Genomic DNA, 25,522 nt, shown 5'->3' on the forward strand with positions numbered 1-25,522 from the left:
ATCATAACGTTTCTATTCTTCATTATATTTCAGTATATATTTCAGTATCAAGCACAGTATATGACAAAAAGTAGGTTCCCAACAAATACTTGCAGAATGAACCCCTTTGCTGAATGGATTCACTGAGCAAAGAAGTAACTTGAGCCATGACTTCCCAAGCCCAGGTTCTTCTTGAGTTGAATCTCTTGGTCTCGTTTTCTGCAATAGCCCAGTAGCCTCCTCACACAATCCTGTTTTTTCTAATCTGCTTTGAGTGAGTTTCTCTATTACCACCAAAGGCTTGGACTCAGGTAGTCTACACCTGAGTCCAAAACACAGACTAACATCATCCTCCAAGCCAGGAGGCACCCATCCCAGAATAGGTACGCCTTTAGAGGAAGATAACAAAATCCAGAGTCTCTGCAGTGTCCTGTATATAGTATCACCACAATGTCAGAATATAGTCAACAATTACTAGACTCGCGAAGAAAAAGAAAAATGTGACTCATGGCCAAGGAAAAGGAGCAATGAACAGAAACAGATCCCAAGATGGCTGTGATGTCAGATTTAGGAAAAAACAAATGCCAGGACTTATCAGTTCCTAATATTATCACAAAAGTTCCTAACCAGGCATACACACCCAAAGCACCTGTGGAGATTTTGGGGATTTGGGTTTGTTTGCTTGTTGTCTAAACTCTACTCATGCCATGTATTGTAGATTCTAATTAAGTACAATAGTTTCAGGGAATGCTCAAGAATCTATATTTTTAACAACTACTCGAGAGGGTTCTGATGCATGCTGCACCAGATTCTCATCATAGAATTCTCACTTTAAGGCAAATACAAAAAATGTTAAATTAATTTAAGTGTATTGACGGTCTAGTTAATTGAGTCGATTGGTAGGTCAGCAGTTGCTGATTAACTAAACTATACAACAAAGAAGATTTCAACTCTGATGATTTTTGAGAAAGAAAATACTTCTCTACTTATAGAAAAAAAAATCTGAGGTTGAATTAAAAGCCACAGACATAAAAGATGACTATTAAGAAAAAACAGGAGGAAATGCTCATGATATAATGCAAAGTAAAAAAAAAACTCAGAGTACAAACTATTATAACGTCAAATACATAAATGTACAGTCATAGACAATGCCATGCTTATAAACAGAAAAAAAGGCAACAGGAAATATATCAAAATGCTAATAATAGTTATTTTAGGTAGCTTGACTATGTATAGTTTTCATTTTTCCTACTTTTCTATATTTTGCAAGAGTACATTGATTTTCCTCTATAGACTGTCATCTGAAATTTAAACACAAAATGATGGCTTTAGAAACCTTCTGTCAATGCACAAACGTCTGCAAAACTCTAGCAGTATCTCCACCAGAAAGAGAAAGGAAGAGTAAGCATGAATATCATTTCTTTCCTTATCCAGCTCAAAAAAACTTTCTTCTCTGGTTTCTCAGTAGCTGGATTCGTTTCAGATACTAACTCCATCTTGAATTTCCCATCCCTCAGAGAAGTAAAAGGCTGAGTCACACACCTCAACCTAACAAGCCACAGGCAGTGGCTTAGCACAAGTGAATCACCTAGTAACAAATAAGGAACACAAAATAAAAAGAAGCCAAGACCATACCTGAACCACAGGGTGGCCACCGGTTGGGGCTTTGACAGCCCCTCGGCTGCCTTCTGTCTCATAGTGGGCGCGGTGGTGTGGCTTGGGCTGCACCTCAATCCGCAGCTCGTAGGAGCCTGACTGGTGGGAGAGTGGCCACTCGAGCGGAGGGAGAGATGCAGTCACTGGGATACTGAAAAAGGAAAACAGAATCAGTGCTGTGTACAATAAATCAGAATCAGTCAACCTGTACAATAAACATAAATGGCCCCTTTTCTGAAAACCAAGTGCCCAGTGGGCATATGAATAGAATGCTGGCTGTTAGGAAGCACGTTTCTCAGACATGACAGGTAAGGCTCTTCGCAATACAGAGATCTTTTTCTTTGCTTTCTCTTCCATCTGGATGGAGACAGTGGGACTGACATCTGAATTCATGAAGCTAATTTCATTATTTGTTAGTTCTAGCATGTTGCTAACTGCTGTAACTTCTTTTCCTCTGGGGATTTTGAAGAGTATCACCTCCTACCTCAAAAACAAAAAACAAAAAACAACAACAAAAAAAAACCCCATATCCAGGATGTTTTGCTTTTCCAGAGGAGTATGTATAGAAGAAGAAACACTAACATGGAAATCAGGAACCCCACGTTGTCACTAACATGCCATGTGACTTTAGGCAAGCAACTTCCCTTTCTTATCCTCCGTCTCCTATAACCACATAACAAATGGACTAGGTGGCATCTGAGAGTTGCTTCAGCTCTTATCCCTCTCTGTCTGTTGATCTCAATTAAAAGTAAATTTTAGGGAGAGTGTCTTTCCCAGTCACAGTTACTATGCATCATGTCAAGTGCAGAACATCCAACCACAGAGAGGTGTCTGCTTTTGGTATGGATGAGCCAAACCAATCAGACCCCCTAATATTAAGTCAAGAGTAAAAGTCAAAAGCATGACTAGAGTTACACACCCAAGTCCCAGCTCCACCTCTAACCACCTGTGTGACTTTGAGCAAATGCATCTACTTCCCTAGGCCTTAGTTTCCTCAACTGTGAAATGGGGGACGCTGAGATTTTATATAAAGAGCTTAGCACAATAGGTGCTCAAAAAATATTTTTTTCCTATACATATTGCATACTTCAAATCGTTATTCCCTGTAGATGATCTGACTTAGTTGCGATATTAGCTTTACATGCCTTCTCATCTGAAGTCATAAGATCTTTGAGGGCATGCCATTAAGTTTTATGTTATTATAGAATCTCAGCCTTACTCACCACACACAACGGGTACTTGATATGTGGCTGGAATTATGTCATTTAAAAATTGACTGAGGTCTTGCCGTTCTATGTAGACCATTCGTTCAGAGCCTCAGAGAACCTAAAGACATTTTCCCAAGATCACAGAGCAAGACACCACCAAGGCTCCAACTTACGTCTCTTGACTCCTAGTCCAGTGCTCCACCCACATCTATACAGACTCATATCTTACTAATTTACTTAAAATAGTTCCAAGAAAATATCTCATTTGTGGAATGACTCTAGAACAATACATTTGAGAGGTTCTCAAGAGTATTCAGTGGCTGGGGGTGGGTGGGTAGGTGGATGGATGGATAAATGAATGAACGAATGAATAAACGAGCAGTTTTATTTCAAAGAATCCCTGGATAGTCACTGTAGCTTTGAAGTTCAAACGCACGGATTTGTGTCACTACGTCCTGATTTTTCACATATGGCAGAAATCGTTAATCCAATCAGGGTATTTTTTCCCACTAAGTCCAGAGCTGCTAGAAACTGACATTATCAACTAGACTTAGTTAAGCACTTTCAATGAAGCTGGTTCTATCCCTTGTCTATCATAGCAATATCAAAGTGGGGGATGGAAGGAGATGGCACCTCAAAAACTGCATCAGTGCCAGAGTCCAACTTGAATTTATAGACCCACTTAAAATTATATCCTCACTTTGCAAGCAAATCTTCATCCCTTTTTTCCAACCACACTGCCTCCTAAAGCCCCTCTTATACTGAAGTCTTAGGGTGCCCAAAGTGCCTTTATTTCTATCTTAACTACAGTGCCAACGTGCCTTCAAGCTCCTACCTGCAGCCAAGGTGCCACAGGTGTTAAATACTCTTTCTCTGATCATCTTTGCACATTAATTTTTTTTAAGTTTGTAAAATAAGGCTCATTAAAAAAAAAATCCTTCCACCCCTGTATGTTTTGAAGCATCAAAAAATTTAGTTGTGTAGAAGATTCGGTGGGCTATCCCTAACTATCAACTTCTAAGTTTCCTTATTCTGGAATAAGTTTTTGACAACTGAAATACAATCTTAAGAATCAGACCATTGGAGCCAGTCTGAAATCCTGCATTTGAATTCCAGCCCTCTTGCTGAGCTGTCCACACAACCTGAGATAAATGTTATCCTGAGACTTCCACGAATGGCCCCTTTTTTCGATCCTATAGATAAGTATTGCAAATACCTCATTGGCTGGCACAAACTGGCACTTGGTGGGGACTAAAGGACTCTAACACATTAGAACCTCTCAGATCAAGCCACAGGCTGAAGAAAGAAGGATTTTATAAACAATAAAGTCTCCGATAAATGCAGCTCAGCCATATTTTACATTAATGTTCCTCTCCGCTCCCAGTCGTTACATAAGTCGTGTTTTGGAGATTGAGATGTAGACGAAAGAACCAGGAGTCAGGAATCCTGAGCTCTAATTTCCAACTCAGTCATTAACTAGCTGGGTGCTCGTGGGCGTGCCGCTTCACCTCTCTGAGCCCAGGTGGCTCAGCCTATGCCAGGGGTTGGTCCTCACCAGCATTTCCTAAGGTGGCTCTCTGAGATGTTAGTCACAGAACTCGGAGCTCTGTGGCCCAATAGTCTTTGAAATCACTTCACATTCTGTCCATAGGTGGGCATGGCCCCTGCGCAAAGGCATCTATTTAACTCTATTAAACCCAGAAACCTTTTCTTAAGGAACCCCGATTGACTGACTGTGGCACTAGTGTTCTCAAAACGTGCTTTGGAGGAAATGTCAGAGTAGGAGTTCATTTTGGTTCATCTCAGTCTCATGTGGGGTTAAGTCAGGCTACTTTCAACCCCACATCAATCAAAATGCTCTACCATCAGCTATTTTGGTAGTCAACATTTTATTTGAGAAAAAAAAAGGCTTCCATTTGCTGAAAGTAAACAACACTTTGAAACCCATTGGGCTAATGGTAATAGCATAAGGTTTCAGGTTCTTCATCTAACAGAACAGACAGGATAATATCTGTGCCTAGCCACTGTGTGCCTCCTTTTTCTTATCACCAAATGAAGATAAAAATAACACCAAATCGGGGTTATGTGATAATGAAATAAAATAGTACATACAGAGTACTTAGAATTCTGCCTCACACATAGCAAGCATCCTTAAATACTGGTGATTATTATAGTCACTATCATGACTCTGAAGGCTATTGGGAGCGCAATCTCCTAGCACAAGGAGTTCGTCAATGAGGAAGCAACTAAAGTGCCTCCTCTGTAAGACGATTCGCCTATAACAATGAAAGCTGCACCTTTTTTGAGCTCTAACTTTGTGCAGGTTCTATGCCAAGAGTTTGACATATATCATCTCACCTAATCCTTGAAAAGAACACCATGAGACAGATACTCTTACTACCCTCATCTCACCCAGGGAATGAACCAAGGTCCAGAAAGGTGCTGAGAGAGAAAGAAGGCCCTGATTGATTAGCGATGTCTGCCCTGGGCAGGGCACAAAAATGTGCTCAGGAAAAAGGAGAGTCCTGATTGATTAGCAGTGTCTGCCCTGGGCATGGCATCAAAAAGGCGCTCAATGAGAAAGATGGCCCCATGTGATTAGTGATGTCTATTATGGGCACAGTTGGCTGGAAGCACCCGAGATGCCCATGTTCACACAGCCAGTGAATGGCAGAGCCAAGGCTCAAATCCAATCCTGAGAGAGCCTAAAGCCTACACACTGCTCTCTGCATCTCTTCAGCCTGCCAAGATTTTAAGCTCCTTGAGGATTATGGCTCACACATTTTTGAGAGCCTCCGTATCACTGGTTGCAGTCCTGAGGTACATAGCAGATACCAACAAATATCAATCCCTCTTATAATAAGATAGCGAATTGTATGTGCTAAGGCTTGCTTTGTGCTTACGAGAATGCCAGCTCCATGAAGGCAGACATTTTTGCTTATTTTGTTCACCACTATCTCCCCAACACCTGTAACAATGCCTGGCACATAGTAGGTGTTTGATAAATACTTCCTGAATGAATGAATGAATGAATGAGCGAGCCAGGTGCCATATCAGTATCATATTGACCCTATGACTGCATCCTCATAACCGCTACCCAGCAAATCAGGTAACCTTATACCCATTTTACAGATGAGGAAACTGTGGCTCAGAGAATTGAACTTCCTTCTCAGGGTCTCACAGCCAGTAAATGGAGAGCCAGGATTGAAATCCAGTCTAGCCAATTCTGAATCCCATGCTCATAACCAGAAAACCTTCTCTTAACACTAAGCCGTGGAATAAGTGGTTTTGAAAGCCCAACTCACCTGCAAATGGGAATCGCAGGCACCAGCTGCTTGGGCCAAGTGGGCGGCACCAGCAAGATGGGCTCAGGGGCTGAGTTCCTCCTATCTTCCTGCTCGCAGGGCCCCAGGAACTCCACCGCCGGGTAGATGTGGCGGGGCAGGCCGGCCTTGGACGGGGCCGCAGACACTGGCGACGGGTCGGGGCTGGTCTTCCACATCTTGGTGGGGATCCCACAAGGCGAGTCCGCGGCAGCGAGGCTGTTCAGGGCATCCATGAGGACGGCAGAGCCAGCCGGGGGCAGATACCCAGCGGGGGCGCCGTCGTCCCGGGGCTGTGGCGAGGGGCTGCGGGAGCGCTGGGGTGAGGCTCCGGGCAGTGGGGCAACCAAGACCCCGGCGCACGAATGCCTCCGCTTGGCACCAGGAGACGAGGAGCGGGAGGCCGGACGGGGCACGGGCGAGTGGCGGCCCAGGCAGCTGTCCTCAGCGAGGCTGGTTCGAGGTGACATTATTGGCGAGGTTCTGGGGGAATAATGAGCAGGGATGTTTTGAAACTGGGGACACAGGTCGTCCGGCCCGCCGCCGTTATTGGGCGAGACGCAGGGCGAGGTGCAGGGGGAGAAGGTGTCGGAAATGAAGCTGGCAGAGGAACCGCTGCTAGCGGGGCTCAAGCAAAGCGGCTCGCGGTAGCCCTCGAAGCCGGGCACGGGCAGGGTGAACCTCGGGCTGGCGGCCACCCCTGCCAGGGGCGCCTGCTCGCCCAGGAGGCCAGTGTCTCTCACGCGGAGGGGCCCCCCTGCCTGCATCAGTTCGTGGGACGGAGTGATCTCGATCCGAGGGCTCAGGCCCGAGGCCCCTGCTGGCTTGGCCGGGCTCAGAAAGTTCTGGGGCCCTAGCCTATCCGGCTCTCCGAACCGGCCGGGGGGCTCGCCAGCGAGACTGGGGAGGGGGCCATAGTCCAGGATATCATCAGAGTATGCAAGTCCGGAGGGTGGGCAGACGACCTTATGTGCATTCGGTTCTTCTGGAAAGAGAAGGGGGGAGGGGTCTTTTTAAGCCTCTAAAACAGAACTCCGGATGAGAGCAATCACAGCTTGGGTTTGTCGCCTGTTATTTTATTTTTTTTAAATCCCCACCACGCCAAACCCCAAGTTGGAACCTCCTCCCCTCACCAGAAGGAAAAGGAGGCCCCTTCATCCCAGATTCTTTGAAGAGTGACATCAAAGCCAAAGGGTTTTAGGGCAGGTGAACCCAGCACAGCTCCGCCTAGCTAGGCAGCATTGGCCGGAGGCCTGGATGACCCGCTGGGCTAATGGCTTCCAAACCTTTATCCAAATGGGACCCTCAGAAGAAATGCATTTGATTTCACAACCTAGTTCACACCATCATATCCACTCACAGCTGAAACAAAAGCTTCACAAATCAATACTTACCCTGCTATATATGATACACTCTTATCTTCCCTCCTATCTGGGGTTACACTGTTTAAATGCTGGTCACACCCCATGAAATAGATTTCCTGTCCCACCAGTTGGGACTCACAGTTTGGAAAACACTGACCGAGGCCCATCTCATCATTCTACATGCCTGACACAGATACAAGAGCAGAGGGAGGCTGCGCTGGCCTGGAGTCCATAAGCCTCTGGGTTCAAACCCCACATGTTCAGGGCCGGCCGAGTGGCGCGATGGTTAAGAGCTGGCTTGGGACGCCAGAGGGCCCCAGTTCGGATCCCACATATGAGGGCCAGTGACACTGCCCTCCACAGCTAAGATGCTGAACAACAGCTCGACCTGGAGCTAGGATGCCGTGAGTCGCTTGCTACGGCACGTGGGTTGCCATGGGCTACCGTGTATAGCCAGCAGCCAGCGTGAGTGGCCAGCAGCCGCTCCAGAAGCTGGCGACTGATCTGCCTCGCCCAGGAAGAGCGCAGTGATGGTGCCAACTTGGGCCAGTGAAGCAACGTTCTCCACAACTAGGCTTAAGAACAAAACGACAGCAACTTGTCTGTTCCCCTTCCCCCCAATTCCCCAATAAAAATCTTTAAAAAAAAAAACCCATATGGTCATGCCTGAGTGTCAGAAGTGGCTTAATTCAGAACCGGGACTCCTGACTCATTTGTGGCCTTTTACAGATGAGAAAACTGAGGCCCCAGGATGGGAAGAGATTCACCTGAAGACAGAATTAGCAGGATCCCACAGACAAGCCACTTGACCCTCAAAAGGCAAGGCCCTGGCTATACAGAGTCTCCCAAACTATCAAAACCAGGGGATGCAATGAACGACCTCATTTGTTCTTTAACCGTGGCCATCTAGCTCGGGTTTCTGCTGCCACCTCGAAAGGCCCCATGGCTAGAGAGTGGAATCAGTGAGGGAACCTGCTATCCACTCCCACTATCCCTCACTCCCCTCCTCCTTCAAGCGCCCCAGCTCAGCAGAGGCCCCTCCACCTACTGTGTCGTCACTTGATGCGGCCTTGACCCCTCTGTCTCATGCGTCCAGTCCATCAGTAAATCCTGACCCCTCTACTGTGAGATAGAAACCAAATTCATGTGTCACCCCCTCTCCACACAACCACCCTGGTCCAAGCCACCATCCTCTCCCACCTGGGCCACAGAGGCCACCTCCTCCCTGGTCCTCCACATTCCCTGCCCTCTCTAGGTTGTTCTCCACACAGCTGTCTGGAAATGGCCATTTGCAAAATCCACTTTAAAGGCTTGAAATCCACTTCAGAGGTGATATAAAGTCCTTAACACACTTGTCCTGGGCCCCAGCCCGTCTCGCCACTCCCAGCCTCCCCGCCAACCTGACTCAGCGACAGCCCCACTGACACCTTCATTGTTCTTCCATCTGAGTCTGCTTCAGAGTTCTTGAGTGTTGGTCCCTCTACCTGGAAACTCTGCCCCCAAGATCTTCACATGGCTGCTTCCCTTAACGTCATCATGTGTCTGCCCAGTCAACCCCTCCTTAGACTGGCCCATCAGAAAGGTCCTTTCCATCCCTGCCACAGGGTCATTCTTCACCCCTTTTCCCTGCCATCTTTTCTCCATCAACACCAGTTACCAGCACACATCACACCAGATATTTATCTATGTAGGAAATCTCATCCCACTAGATCAGGGACCGGCAAACTACAGCCCATGAGCCAAATCCGGCCCACAGATTGTGTTTCTGAATAAAGTTTTATTGCAACACAGCCACTCCTATTTGTCTACATATGGTCGGTGGCTTGCTTTTGCACTACAACAGCAGAGTTGGTAGTTGCCATAGAGACTGTATGGCCCATAAAAGCCTAAACTATCTACCATCTGGCCCTTTATAGAAGTTTGAGACCCCCGCACTAGACTCCATGCTCCACCGAGGTTGGAATCGTGTCTATAGTGGTTCAGCATTGCTTGCCAAGCACCTAGCACAGGCACTTGCAGGCCGTCCATAAACATTTGTTGAGAGACTAATATGCAAAAGAAAGAATCATGTCCGAGGGCCACAATCGTGTCCTAAAGTTGTGTGACTGGCCCGTGCCTTGGGGAGTAGGGCGACTACACAGGTGATCCTTTATCTCCTTGGAGCCCTTTCTGGGCCATCCTGGGGTACGTGCTGTCTGGTTTAGCTGAGCTGATTGCACAGGGTCCAGATGGTACCCTCACCCCAGGTGAGAGCTCTGAAATGGCTTCCCATAGCTCTTAGGGTAAAGTTAAACAAACTCTAGTAAGGCCAGCCTATCTGGGGCCTACCTGCCCCTCTAGCCTCACCTCTCTCTGCTCTCACACCTCTTTCTGGATTCCAGCCAAACTGGCTGTCTTTCTGTTCATAGAAAGCACTGAGATCCTTTCTGCCTCAGGACCTTTGCACTTGCTGTTCCTTGTGCCTCCACTGCCCCTCCCCCACCCATACCCAGGCCCTTTCTCTACATAACTAAAGCCATTCATTTCCTCCAGCTCAAGTGTCATGTGCTCTGGAAGGCTTCCTGATCTCCTCAATTCCATCAGACCCCACTCACACTTCCCTGATCTGCTCCATGCACTTCTCAGAGTTCCAGTTAAGTAATTCTGAAGTTATTTGTTTACTGTTGGTCTCTCCCACCACCTCCAGCCCTACCTCCAGCAATCAGTCAATTCCATAAGGACTCTCTCCCTCCCCAATGTACTCCTAGCACCTGGATACGACCTGCCACAAAGCAGGCCCTCAAAAACATATTTGTTGACTGGCTGAATGAACAAATAAAGCGAGTTCAGAGAAGTCCGTGTGAAATATTTAAACTACTCCTTGAAGATGCTAATATCCAAACCAAAAGGTAGGAAGATACAACCTCAAGAGAAGGTAATTTGGTAATAACGTATGAAAACTCCCAACACACATATCCTTGGAACCAAGCAATGTCGCTTTTAGAAATGTATCCTGCAGATATACTCTCATATGTGCAAAATAAAGTGTGCATAAGATTAGTCAGTGCTGCCTTGTTTATAATCCCAAAAGACTAGAAGCAACCTAATGTCCATCACTTGGGGATGGGTTAAATCCTGGTTCGTTCATACAATGGGATACCATACAGCTCTTAAAAACGGTTGAAAAAGTTCTTTCTGCATGGATATGGAATGACCACAAGATATAGCATTAAAGGAGAAAAGAAAGATGCATACAGTATAAAAACAGAGGGTGAGAGAATGTGCACACACACACACACACACACACACACACACACACACACACGGCTGCTGGATACATAGGCTTTCTGTGGAAGTTACAGATAACAGTGACTTTCTCCAAAGAGGGAGGCTAAGTAATTAGCGGGCAGTGGTACCGCAGAATGGAGGCTGAGTTCTGTATTACGTTGGGAAAAGAAACATAATTCCCAAAAGAAACAGGTTTTTATTTTACTTTAAAGGTGGTGGTGGAGGGTGGCATAACATGATCTATAGTCAGGACACCCTGGTTTGGGAAGCAGGAAATTGAGACCCACTCCTACACTGCCACTAACCAGCTGTGTGGCCTTGGAAAAGTCCCACACCCGACCAACTCTATGTCTCAACCTTCTCATTTATAACAGGGTGGTGTTAAGCTGGGTCCGTCTCCTTGGTTGCTTCTGGCTGTGAAATCCTTTGATTTCTCCAGCTAATGTCTGTAGGGTCTAGAGTTCTTGTAAAAGCTTCGAGTCAATATAAATGTGTATTTGGGCATGCAAGCACATACACACACATGCACGTGCACACATACACACACACCTTCCTGGCAGGTAACAGAGCATAGATTTTTAGTCTAGAAAGAGATTAACGTCAAATCCATAGCAACATTCTGATAATCCCCGACACTGCGAACCAGCAAAACAAAACACCAAAAGTCTCTTAGCAAAAATTCCGGCCTTATCAGAAAACCTGCATTATTACATCTTATCAGAAACACCCCGTCAGGGCTGTGAAAAGTCACAGAACCCCGCCATGCAAACACAGGTCCCTCACACTCCCCGGCAGCAGTTAAAACCAGAAAAGGCTGCTTTGCTGAGCAAAAGCTTTCAAAGCATTTACATTGGTTTTAATTAGCCCAAGCAGCAGGCTTTCTATTTTCTTCCCCCAAGATTTTGAAAGTTTAACAGCTAGCAGGGAAAACGAAGGTAATTTATAATCATTTACTTCCCAGTCCTCTGGGTATTTGACAGTAAATCTCAGGCAAACAGCTCATCAGTGAAACATTTCTCTAAGTAGCTGGAATCCTTCTCTCATTCTCCTTAAACAACTGCCCGCCTAGCAGACAGCTCTTTTAACAGCCGTCACAATGCCCACACAGCACTGGGCAAACTTACTTTCATCTCAGAACCACCAGAAAGATTGCCAAAAATCTTGCTTTTTTTTAAAACCACTTGCCTGATCTTTGATATATCCAGAATGTATCACTGGTAAATACTATTTACTTAATATTTCTATTTAAATCCATTCACATATTACTTTAATGTTTTGGTTTTTCTTTTCTTTTTTTTTTTTTTTACTTAAAGGGAAACTTGACGCCACTACCACAAATGGAAAATCAGTGTCACCTCCATAAATAGAAGGTAGGGTAAAAATACAATAAAAATAAAAGTTACAAAATTCAAGCGAGACACTGTGGGCCAGCCAAAGGCTCTGAGCCTGGGGCCCACTCTTTCTCCGCCCCCACCCCACCCCCGGCAATGCTCTTTTTTTATTGAGGTGTAACTTATACAGACAGACTAGGAGTGTAGAGCTTGATGAGTTTTGCCAAGTGTTATACACTCTTCTAACCACCCCCACAATCGAGATGTAGCACATTTCCATGACCCCAGAAAGCCTGCCTTTTTTAAGGCTGGAGGTGGGAGGCGGGAATGGCAAGTGTCAGAGAGAAAGGTGTTAAAGACACAGGCACACTTAACTGAGACACCACTCCTTCTGACTAGTTCAAAAAGAAGTAACGCTCAAAGGAGATGGCTCTCATGTGCAAGGTACCCAACAGTGGACCCTGTAAAACCATCTCACCTGCCATGGGAAGTCCCTGGCCCACACTTGAAGCATCTATACTCAAAGAGGAAGAAAGTGGAAAAAGCGGTGGGGGATTCCGGCGTTGCTGCTCTAGATCCTCTGTGCCTTCACACCTTTGCACATGCTGTTCCCCTTGCCCAGAAATCCCTTCCATACCTCCTGTCCTCACTTCACCTGGCAAGCCACTATTTGTCCATCAAGACTCCAGTTGGGCCACCTCCCCCTGAAGGCCCTTGCTGATTCCGCAGGCTGGGTCAGTCAGCTCTTCCGTGTTCCTAGAATCTAGAGTCGTGTAGTCAAGTCTATCGATGATAGATTCAGCTTGTCTGTCTCCCCACTAGACTGAGCTTTTTGAAGGCAGATACGGGTTAATAATAAATTAATAATAATAATAATAATAATAATAACAACAACAGAAAAATCAGCTCACATTTTGAGAACTTGTATGCCAGGCACTGTTGTAAGCACATTACATGTAGTAAATTATTTAGTCCTCACAACAACCTATAAGGTAGGCACTGTTTATTCCCCTTTTACGGATGAGGAAACTGAAGCACAGAGAGATGACTAACTTGCCCGCGGTCCCACAGCTTGAACCCAGGCCTCAGAGTGCCATCAACCACTAGGCCAGGGGTTCTCGGCCTCAGAACGAGTGACATCTGGGGCTAGACAACTCCTTGTTGCTGAGGGCTGGAGGGTGTTTAGTGGCATCCCCGGCTTCTACCCACTAGAGGTCAGAAGCATCTCCGCCCGTCTCCCAGTTGTGACAACTATATGAACATCTCCAGACATTGCCAAATGGGTCCTGTGAGGCAGAACGGCCCCCAGCTGAGAACTGTAGCTCTATGCCGTACGGCCCGGTGCCTCACACAGGGCCTGCATCCCACAGATGCCCATGCTGTGGGCATCCACCCATGAGCCATGCCCTCAAACCTGAAATGAATCAGAACTGACACATGTCAGGCTCACTGTCGGCCCCAGCAGGGAACTCATTCCTACAGCAGACATCAGAAAGTTCTAACTACCACCACCCTTCCCTTCATCAAGTTCCCAGGTGCTCACCCAACATCTAGGCCCTACGAAGGTTTGGGGAGACCTCTGGCCACTCTCAGAAACTGCAGGACAAGATGGCTGGGGAGGCCACGCCAGCCCCACCTCAGCAAGGTGTGTGCACTGAGAGCTGGTCTCAGTCAACACACAGTGTTAGGGGGACCCCAGCTCCATTGCCCCCACACCCCCACTGTGTGACCTGGGAGACCTCCAAGTCCTCAAGTATAACACGGCGAATGAGGTCAGTGACCATACCCACCTGAAGTCACCTAATCCATATAAAGCCCAGCACACACAGGATAAATAATAAATGGGGCCTATTGGTATGTTAACATTATTATGGAAAGATGATCTTTTAAGTGAAAATTCTACCCTTTCTCTGTTCTCATTGCTTTATTTTATAACTTGAAAGTATGACACACACACCAGCCCCAAGTGCCTTTAAAAGCTTTAATAAATAAAGGGGGGGACATTTTTATAAAAATAAAATGGGTAGGTCAGCAATTTGGGAATTCTTTTCACCACAGATTCTGCCAACATTCAGGAAACATGTGCAGTAGGTAAAGAACGCCTCCAACTTCCCCTCCATTCCATGCTTTGTACTCTTTACCCTGGGAGCTGAACTAACTCTTACTAAAGTGTTAGTGACTCAACGAGCTACGTGCAATAATAGAAATGATCATAACTAACACATCCATACCATTTACTTCACACCAAGAGCCACTGTATTTCATATATATTAATGTTTATCTCACAAGAACCCTATGAAACAGATGATACAGTTTCCTTATTTTACAAATGGGGAAAATGAGGTTCAGAAAGGGTGACTCATTTGCCCAAGGTCACACAGCTTCTGAGTGGCAGAGCTGGGATTCAGTCTCAGGCAGCCGGGTACTCTACCCCCATAATCATTATTCTATCCTGCTTCTCATGAAAGGGGCTATTTCCTGGATGGTGACACCTAAACCCCAACACGGAGAAATGAGGTGCCCCCCCCTAGGATAGAAACTTCTCTGGGGGCCCTCTCCATCAGGAAGAAGTTACCCCAACAACTAAAGACACTGATTCCTTTCTTCTGGGGTAGTCATAGTCCCTCCATTGCCACGGGATCGAGCCAACGCTTATTTTAAAAATCAGACTCAGGCCACGGGTGGTCTCTGCCAGCGCTTCTCCTGGGGCCTCCTGGGGCCTGTTACTCACCCTCAGGGACACACAGCCAAGACTGAGGCAGCCATTCAGAGCCAACCTACTGGCCAACAGATCACTTTTGAAAAAAGGAACAGCAAGAGAACATCTTCTCCGCCTGGAACTACAGGCGGGTGGAATTTTCAGGAAGCAGAATAAAGTGACCAAAATAGAAACCCAGCTAGAGAACCTACATGAGGTGTCTGTCCTTTGGCGGGGGAGGGGACAACAAGAACCGGTGCTTGAGGCTAGAAGGACATGAAGGAGTGGAACCGGGGCACGGCCTGGAGGCCAGGCGCCTGTTAGGCTGGCAGCAGGGCCCCCAAGCTGCGGTCCATCCTCGTCTGAGGTGACAGACCCACCACTCAATGAGCTCACACCCCGAGGTGGTGCGGTTCCCAGGCCCTGGGTTTGAGACATCACAGTCTGTTGCCATGACAGCGCTTCAGATGCCATAACCTGGACCGTACATGTGCAGCGGGCAGAAAGCAGAGAAGGTGGAGGGAAGGAATCCTGCCTCCACCACCCCAACTACTCTTGTAAGTTCCTGCGCGTTCAGGCTGTGAGGAGTCGCCAAAGGGAGCAGGAAGGTGGATGGATTTTTCATCTGGCGGCTTGCACCACCGATCAGAAAGAACTCCTTAGAAAAACTACAGATCGCCTTCAAGTGACAATTTCAACGTGCAGCAAACTTTCCAAAGAGCCCCCTGTGCACACACGCAGAATGGTGATTGGATTCCCAATCAATGAATCATGTGTATTAATAATGGTGGAGAATCAGGTTGTCACTCTCATCATTCAGAGATGACACATGCAGACGCAGGGCATGAAAGGTGAGAAATTCCATCCCGATAAGTCAGGTCCAAAAATGCCAGAATGGGGCGGGAGGCAGCTTCCCATCCCGTCTCATCAACGTGGAACCGCTGGAAAAAGCCACCACCAGCAGTCTCTTTGCTGACCCTGCCCCACGTAAGGCAGCTGTCTGCCTTCACCAGACTGGGCAGAAAGAAGGGATTGGTCCTGCTTCCCAGGCAACCTGCCATGAGGCCAGGCGCCTGGGACACAGGACTTGGGACAATTTGCAAGCAATGAGCCTCACAGACTGGCTGCTGGCATGGCTGTTTGCAAAAACACACGTAGCCACCGCTGACACGTATTCCTTTTGGAGCGGGGTAGAGAAATGCATGCAATCTATTATACAACTCGCGTGCCTCAAGGTCAGCGTTCGGATGGGGGCCGCAGGACCCAGGCGTCTAGCAGATGCTAGGTCTCATCTCCAGCCTCAAAGTGGGATGGAAAGAGCCACCTCTTGCTGGTTTAAAGTCCTTCCATGGGGCCATCCTGCCTTCCAAAAGTTCATAAACCTTCCTGTTTTTATTCATTCAAATAGTTAACATTCACTGTGCCGCAGGCTTTGACGTGTACTGTCTCCCTCTCTGCAGCTTCCAACCAGCCTGGGAGGCAGGTACTATCAACTCCTCTGTTCTACAGATGGGGAAGCAGAGGCTCGGGGGGCTGCAGGGATTCACCCAAAGTCACAAAAACAACCAGGGCAGAACTGGGATTCAAATGCAGACATCCCTGAAATACAGTAAAATGCACAAATATTAAATGTATATCGCACACCCTTTTACATGTGTGCGCACCTGTGTATCCACCATGCAAGATACAGAGCGTTTCCATGCCACCAAAGGGCTCCTCTGTGGCTCCAGCCAGCCAGTAACCTTCACCCAGCGTAAACCACTAGCCTGACTTCTCTTGCCATAGACTGGGTTTGCCTGCGCTTGAATGTCACACAAATAAAATCAAACAGGATACACATGTCATGCCTCTCACTCAACAGTTTGTCTGAGATTCATCCACGCTTCACGCAGCTGCAGTTTCCTTTTTAATGCTGTGTACTATCCCATTGTATGGTTGCACCATAATGTATTTATCGGGTCACCTATCTGCATGGCCTCCATGTTTCGAGGAGACAGCCACTGGCGTTTAGGCTTGTAACTCCGAGAGGTCCATTTCTGACAGAAGACAGTCCCTCCACACTTGTCATGCAGTGCATGACAGACAGCAGGATGCAGGCGACTTCCTCGCCAAAAGGAGAAGGAAGATTTGATCAGAGGAATTCACCAGAAATAGACTTCAGATCAGCCTCCAGCAGAAAGAGGGCCAGCCCTGGCTAAACCCACATCTCCATCAAAAGCCTGCACAAGGGGACATGGGTGGGGACAGCCGCCTTCCCTCCCCTCTTTTCATCCTCTAACCAGCTCAGCAAAGACCTCTCACCTTTATGCCAGCACCTCAAAAAGCTTCACCCCCACAGAGTTCCCCCCACCCAAGAGCTGATTTCCACCCTCCTTTCAGCCAATTTGAAATCCAAGTGGAAACTCCCCCTTGAAGACAGCAGGGCCCCTAGAACTCTTGGCCAGGGGCAGAGATTTAAAATTAATACTTTATTGACTGACAGGTTCTTTATTTACACTTTTCCCCAGGAGCTTTCATTTTGGTGCCATGTTCCCGGGAGCTGGCACACTTAATCAGTGGCCCTTGCCAACCCTGGCCATTAATGACATTCCTCCTTTCTCCACGACAATAGAGTGATGTCACCCATTACGGATGTCAGACCTGTAGCCCACCTTCTTAGGATCACACAGATGAAGAGTCCCTTTCTGTAGTCTTTGCAATAACTTTTATAAGCATCGAAGACAACATTTTTGGGGTTTTGCCCTCATTTAACGTCCTCCCCTTTTGCAGGCATGCCCAAGCAGGTTTGTTTTAATATGGACCTTTATAAATCCCAAGCTCTGCAGGCGACTTTCTTCCCTTCAGAAAGCTCACCCAGGCATGACTCACTTAAAATTCACTTGGGAAGGGCTGGCTTTTAGAAATGCACCTTAGTAACTAAAACAGGCCCCACTGAGAAAACACTCTTTCCCCAAACCTCAGATTAGGACTCAGGAAAAGCAATTTCTTTGCTCTGCTTGTAGCTTGCAGTCTGCTTTTGATATATTTCTTTTGCAGAAGAAAACAAAACAAAACAAAAAAAAGCATTAAAAGTCCAAGCCACAGGGCTTTTAGATCTAAATGTCACTTTATAGGAAATGCAAGGGACAGAGGAACACGTCAAAAGACACCACAGGGATGCCACTGGCAAAACCCAGGATGTGGGGAAATGTACAGGGAAAATTACCTTGCCTCTTCAACAAATAAATGGCAAGAAAACAGACTGATGGGGACATTTATAGGATAAGAGAGCCAGAATGGCCATGTCAACCAAATACAATGTGAGGGTCTTGTCTGGATCTTGGCTCAAATAAATTAACTACAAAAAGATATTTTTGAGACAAGCAGGAAATCTGAACACTGGACGTTTGAAATGAAGGGATTATTCTTTTACAGGTTTGACAATGCTATTTGAATTTTCTCAAGAGTCCTTATCTTTGAGAGCTACATACTCATCTATTTATTAATAAACTATTAGGCCATCTGGAATCTGATTTAGAGTAACCGGGGCAGGGGATGTGGAGAATACGTTGGGAGAGGAATAAAGTCAGATTGGCCTTTATGTTGATAATTGCTGAAGCCTGAAATTGGGGATCTAATTATACCATTATGTCTACTTTTCCCTATTTTGGAAAAAATGTATACTGAAAGTTCAGGGAAGAGTCAAAGGCGGTTCCTCTTGTTTTGGGGGAACCCCAAAAGTGTTGGGCACTGCTCCATGTAGGGAAGCAGACAGCAGCCTCTAACCCATCCCAGCAAGAGCCCCCCGAATTGAGTCTCAACTTCTACTCTGGTCTCAGTTTGGGAACAATCAGCAAAAACCCAACCTCGCATTAAACCAGCCCCAAGGGAAGCCTCGTTTGGCGGAGCTCTGTGGAGCCTGTGGGTATTTCCTGTTCTGGGGAGGGAGGGAGAGAGGAAGGAGGAAGTCCCTTTGTGGGAGGAAGCCACAAGGCTCCATCACGCTGCGCCATCCAGGGCTGCATCTTCCGGGCCTGCATCTCAGAGGGTCCCATGGGGACAGGGCAGGTGCCATGAGAGGTGCCGTCACAGAGGCACCTCCCAGCCCTGGAGTCTGGACAACCAAGAAAGCTTTTGTAGACAGCCAGCCAAGTTCTGGGGCTGAGGCAGGGGCCCGATGAGTTTTTAAAGTCGGAACCAAACGCGCCCAAGTTAGATAACTTGCTATAGTGCCAACTGAAGCCCAGCGGCCAGGGTTCCTCTCCAGGGACTGCTTCATTCTAGGCCATCTTGTCTCAAGGCTCAGGGTTCATCAAAGCCCAAGGCAAAGACTCTCTCTTCCTAGGAGCCAATGGCCTCAGGAAGTCAGGGGAGCTAGGAGATTTCTCAGGGTCCATCACCACTGCCATGCAACATTCACAGCCCGGGAGCTGGCACGTTGATCACACCGCCTTATGGAAACCATCAGCCTTAGAAGGTACGCACCACCATCCCATCCCCATTTCACAGGTGAGAAAACACAGCCCAGAGAATCAGACTCATGGGCCTTGAGGCATACCACTAATAAGGAACGATGCAACTTTTCATCCATTTGCTTGGCAATTATTTATTGCGTGTTTTCTAATGCCGGGGAATATGGCTTGGCTAAGGACACACAGGTAAGAGGCAGCTAAGTCAGAATTTCAAGCCAGGGATTTTCTGATTTCAGACCTGGTGCTCTGACTTGCTGAGCCAATGGCCTCCGGAGTTGGGGGACCATGTACCCCAGGAGACATGCACCACAACCAACCGACTGAGGTGTAGAAAGAAATATAAAAATTGCAGAACTCCCATTTATATCCTGTCGTTCCCCATTTTTATTTTTGCTATTTTATAATGAGTATACCCCCACTAGGACAGCAGTAAACATACCACGATAATTACATAAATATCAACTATCAGGGGTGAATGCACCCCCATGCTGCTGGAGTCGATGACATTCTGGCTGAGTTGTAGTGCTGAGGGTGGGGACGCCAGATTCCCAATTGCCTGGGTCCCAGGCCTGCTCTGCCACGTACCACTATATGGCTCTCAGCAAAGTTACCTGACCCCAAAGAGTCTGACTTCATTGGTCCAGGTGTGACTGGAAGACACTAATGTGCAGCCAGGACTGAGAGCCACTGGCCACAAAGGCTGCATTTTTCAAATTTACTCAACCCCATCACATCATAAGGACTAGAAAGCCTTGGGAACCAACCCAAATACCACTGCGTTAAGGTTTTAAGGGCCTCCACTCCCAATCAAAAATCTAAGGCCACCTCAGGAACAGAGGCCTTTTAATCTGGAAGCTGGAATGACATGTGTTCAATAGTGAAGAAGGATTAAGGGAACTTTCTTCCCGCTTCCTCTGCCTCCCTGACAAGGCCGCTGCTCAACTCTAGGCCTCACTGCACCTTTCCAGCTGCAGCTGGAGGCACTATTTGTGCAGAGCAAGCTTATTAAGGCCTGTCCTTAACTGAACACAGACGACAACGGCTCTGAATGTCACATGTTCGCAAACCTGCTCGCTGAGGGTAGAGCTCTATTTTTAGTAAGCACCAAAAAAAACCCCATGATACTATATCCTAGCACCTCGTTTGTCCCTATTTGTTTACCAGGCCGTATCCCACAGAGGCCTGGGGGCCAGGCGAGGGCAGGACCATATCTAATTCTCTCTCTACCCCCACAAGGCCTGGCACAAAACCAGCCTTCAATAAGTGTTTGCTGAGAGAATGAGGTTTTAATTGTCTCCTGCGAATGAGTTGAGAGCAGGTGTTTCTGAGTTGAAGTACAGGTGACATTAGAGAACGGGCGACAGCTGGGTCTGTAACTCTCCCTGAAAACGGCAGAAAGGACAGAGGAGAGCAGAGGGGGACATGTGGGGTGGGGTGGGATGTGCTCATGCACAGTATGTGTGCACATGTGCCCTGATAGTGTGTGTGTGGATGGGATCGGCGGCTTTCATCAGCTTTTCAAAGGGTCATGACCCAAAAGGTTTAAGGATCACTGGGGTAGACTCTTTGAGCAATAAGCAGGATGGTTTCCCTTCCTGAAAGGTCCAAGTTGGCGCCCTGTGCATTAGCTTACCAGCAACTGAAGGAGGGTTGCACCAGACCAGACCCACCGAGGCACACCAGACACGAGTGCTCCCAACGCATCATCCCTGACACAGCCCAGAGAGGATGTGGTACCTCTGGAGGTGACCAGAGGTTTCCAGTACCCATCTGTCTCTCCCAGGGTATTACAGCTAGGAGAAGTAAGAATTCATTGGACTCACAAGCAGGCACAAAGGATTCAACTTCTGTCTGCTGACGGTCAGCACATCTCTCCCTTCCAAGGTGGGGTCAGGTGTCCTGGTGAGGACTCCCACAGGCCTGACCCCATTCATTCTGTTACTATGTACTTAGCTGTCTCCCTCAGTGGGAAAAATGAGAATCTACCCTGCATGCCTCTAGGCAAATAAATTTGAAAACCTAGGCAGAGGAAACGGGTAATTTCTTTAAAAGATACAGTTTACCAAAATTGACTCCAGTAGAAACAAAAAGTTGTAGACACACCAATTCCCACAGGCACAATAGAGAAAGTGATTCCGGAATAAGCCCCCCAAAAAGGCACCAGGTCCAGATGGCTTCACAGGAGAATTCTATCACAACTTTAGAAACTGAATTGTCCCAACAATATACACATTGCTCCTGAGCATAGAAAATAAAAGACACTTAAACCCAGTAGCACACCAAAAAAGGACGTTACAAATATTCCTCATGAATACTGCTGAAAAAAATCTTGAATAAAATGTTATCAAACCAACACTGACCCACCACCATAAGAAAATAATACACTGTGACCAAGAAGGGTTTATACCAGGGATGTTTCAATATTAGGAAATCTATATTAACAGATCTAAGAAGAATAAAATCCTATTTTTCCATAGATGCCAAAAAGTTTGTGATGTAATTCAACTCCCATTCCTAATCAAAACCCTAAAAGAAATAGGAATGGGTGGATACTTCCTTGACATAATTAAACACATACACCTCGCAACACTAGAGGTCCTCCTGCTGGGGTCAGGAACAAGGCAAGGAAGCTTACCATTTCCACAACTATGAGCACACTACTGGAGATATCAGCCAATGCAATTAGACAAGAGAAAATAATTAGACGCTCTAGCTCAGTGAGGGAAGGGTCAGGTCTTATTCCCTATTATAACCCCAGGATCTAACACAATTAAGTGTTCAATAGTTAGTTGGACAAATAATGGAATAATGGCTCACATTTACCGAGCACCTCTATTCAAAATACCAAGGGCTTGTTTAATAAAATGCTAGTAACAAATCACACTGTCAACTGATTTAAGTGGGCTACCCATTTAAGGCAATCAGCCTTATAAAGTAAATGCTGCTATTTCAGCCATTTGACAGATGAGCAAACGGAGATCCAGAGAGGTTAAATGACTTGTCCAAAAATCACTCAGTTGGTAAATGTTTTAAATTTCGGCCTTGCCATGGTGCCAGGCCCCTCACAAACTGCTGTGCGTGTGTCTCTCATCCAGCAAGGGAATGAAGAACAGCCGTAGTTCAGAACACAGGCTCTGAAGCAGGACTCCAGGTTTGTTTCTGTTCTGTCATTACCCAGCTATTATAATACTTCTTGGTAAAATTTCTTCACTTCTCTGTGCCTTAGCACCCCCCTTTGCAAAATGGGGGTGACAGCCGTGCCTCCCTGCAGGGTTGGAGGAGTTAGGACATGAGCTAATAAACATCTGCTACATGCTCAAATTCCATAAAATGAGCATCTGACTTCCCCCCAAGTCTCTAAGTACCTTCAATGTCCGACAGCCTCTGTCCCTTATAGCAGCCTTTCTCCTTCCTTGGTTTTTGCCAAGCTCATGTCCAGTTAAGGGTAGCGCCTCACACCCATCACCAATATGCTGTCGCCTGGGACAAAGCCTAGTAGCAATATAAGGGCTAGTGTTGGCCCTTGGGGAGTTCCACCACACAGAAGCAGAGAGAGGGGACCCCATTAACATCTGGGTAAGCCAGAGCCGCACCCACATCTGGAACAGCTTGCTTTAGCCTCACGAGGCTCACGACTTCCCTTCTCTTCCTGCACTATGACATTTCTGTGCTGCCTACTTCTCAGCAAGGAGTCATTATTTCACAGGTTCCAGAGCATAACTCCCCACCCCTTACACAGGGCAACACACAGTAACTTCTTTAGAGAAAGCACAATTTGGAAAAGCATCACTTTACAGTGGAGAAAACTGACAAACGCTACCTCGGCCAACTGATCAAGGTCAACAGCAACAGTGACAAATCAGGTGGATAGCAGGGACCCCTGACAGGATGGGATGGAAATGGTCACTTGACGCCTGTGGTCTTCCACCCCAAAACCCATAGCCCTGTCTAACCATGAGAAAAACATTAGAAAGACCCCAATTGAGGGGCCTTCTACAATATACCTAACCAGTGTGCCTCAAAGTTGTCAAACTCACAAGAAACAAGGACAGCCTGAATTTCAATAAAGTATGGGCTTTAGATCTTGATAATGTATCAATACTGGTTCTTTAATTATAACAGTACTAATACATACTAATGTAAAATAGTAAAAATGTGGAGAAGTGGGTGCTGGGTATATAGAAACCTTCTATATTATCAACTTTTCTGTAAAACTAAAACTGTTTCAAAAAATAATTTATAAAGGAAAAAAAAAACAATTCCTGGGCTTTCACTGTGGTCATTTAGACACCCATCTGGCGGTCACCAAGCTCCACTTGCCAAGAAAAACTATAAAAAGCGCTTCCCATCAGATCAGATCTGGCTTGGAAACTATTTCCCCGGAAATCACCCCGCCAAAAAAAAAAAAAAGTTAGCCGATTGTGAATCTGGGAGGGGTGTGTAAGTATTAGTTCCCTGCAAAACATGACTTTAATCTTAACGAACAGAGAGACCGCTGATGTTAGAGGCATCATTTGCAGATTCTTCAGTGCATCTTTTCAAAGCCAAGGATGGCCTCCAGATTGCAACTCGAGAAGACGGGCCTCTCTGGCTAATTATTTCCATCTCCAGCCAACATACAGAATAATTACTAATTACCCCCCTTCACTTGGTATCCATGGGAAGGGATCCCAGAGGTCACAGCAAGCCCCTCACCTAAGGTAGCCATTGAAGATGCATGGACAGAAAGTTAAACCTTCTCATTCACCTGCCTAACACAGCACCTCTGGGAAACAGCAAGCCCCCCCCCACCCCAGTCTGTGAAAAAGCCGCCTGCACAAACCAGCCAGCACAACCAATTCCTGCACTCCACAGGCAGCCAGACCCTGGTGCATCTGGGAGTTACCAGCAGGCCTGCCCCTAGGCTCCAGCAAGCATGGGCTGGGCTGGGCTGTCAAAATTAGGAAGCCTGGTTGGTTTTTTTTGTTTTTTTTTCCAAGACAACCTGCTAACCAGAAAAATACAGTGAGGTTGGGTGGCAGCCTCCTCCTCCGTCTGAGGAAGGCTCCTATTGAACAGGTGAGTGACAGCCCAGCCTGGGGAAGTCCCAAGCCCCCAGCGGAAAAGGGCACTTGAAGGCACAGGCTGGCTGAACACCCCGCCCCCCGCCCCCGCATGCATTTTGACTGGGGTGGGTGTCACTTAAGGCTCAGACTGATCCACTGGGGGGAGGAGGAGGAGGCGGGGAAATTCGCAGAGGCAGCAGCACCACCCACGGAGGAAACGGGCTGGCCTCCTAACAGTGAAGTCAAACCGCACTCCAGCTTTAGACACAGACAACCTCTTCCTTAGCTTCGATACAAAGGCCCCCAACAAACGCCGCTCACCCCACCCCCGGTGGCGCCTGGAGGAAGGCGGGTCAGCTTTCACCTGCCCTGATAATTAGGTTCAGTTGGAGCCTCTTTCTGCACCAGCCCCCTCTCACTAGCTTCATTCTTCGGCCGCCTCACCCCCTCCCTCCAAAAGCAAACCACTTCTGACCAGTTGCCCTCTGACCGCCCAGCAGCAGGCGAGCGGCCCGCTGAGGCCCCTGCCACCTTTGGCTTTGCTACCAGTGACCCTCAGGGAGAAGTCACAAGTAACTGGAAACTGACGTCCTGCGGGGCAAGAGTGAGCCTACCGCCCCCTAAGGGTGGCAGCAGTCCCTGACGCCTCCTGCCCTCCCTCTCACCTGGGGAGAGGCACCCCCCACCCACCAAGCCCCGCAGGAAGTTGGAGGGGCACAGAGGCCCTCTGCCCACTCCCCAGGCCCCAGCCCGGGCTTGGAGGCCAGGCCTGGGGACGGGGGGAGCCTCCACGGACCTTCGATAGGATTCAAATAATCATAGTCGAAGAGGATGGAGAAGTCGAACTCGTCTTGGGAGCTGCCCTCCCCGCCGTCGGGGTCGGGCTGCTGCTCCGGGGCGTCCATGGCGCGCAAGGCGGCGGGAGGGCTGCCGGGTGGGGGGCGAGGGCAGGCTGGGCTCTCTCCCGGGCCCCTCGCCGTGGGGTGGCAAGGTGGCAGGAAGCGAGCAGAGAGGCAGGTGGAGCGGCGGGGTCGCTGTCCTCGTGGGGACGCACGCCGGGTCCGGAGATGGCGCGCCTGGCGCAGCGAGTCCGGACGCGCCTGGTTGAGCTGAGCCGCGGCAGCGGCGTGAGCTTCCTGCTCTGGGAGGCACCTGTTGCAGCCCTGGGAGGGGGAAGGCGGGGACAGGCGGCCAGGCCGG

The 25,522-nt window shown here is 47.7% G+C and overlaps 1 protein-coding gene across 1 annotated transcript in view; it reads right to left on the reverse strand.

Moving 5' to 3' along the window:
- Positions 1–25,410, reverse strand: part of NFATC2 (nuclear factor of activated T cells 2) — a 138,947-nt gene extending 113,537 nt beyond the window's left edge. Inside the window, exons 1-3 of the mRNA XM_019640921.1 lie at positions 25,119–25,410; positions 6,149–7,151; positions 1,615–1,786 (exon numbers count right to left, since the gene is read on the reverse strand). Coding sequence (XP_019496466.1) covers positions 1,615–1,786; positions 6,149–7,151; positions 25,119–25,227 — 1,284 coding nt within the window. The 5' untranslated portion in view covers positions 25,228–25,410. The remainder of the gene's footprint in view (positions 1–1,614; positions 1,787–6,148; positions 7,152–25,118) is intronic.
- Between the last annotated feature and the right edge of the window lie 112 nt (positions 25,411–25,522).

The sequence above is a fragment of the Hipposideros armiger genome, unplaced genomic scaffold (genome assembly GCF_001890085.2).
Source record: "Hipposideros armiger isolate ML-2016 unplaced genomic scaffold, ASM189008v1 scaffold_54, whole genome shotgun sequence".
Lineage (NCBI taxonomy): Eukaryota > Metazoa > Chordata > Mammalia > Chiroptera > Hipposideridae > Hipposideros > Hipposideros armiger.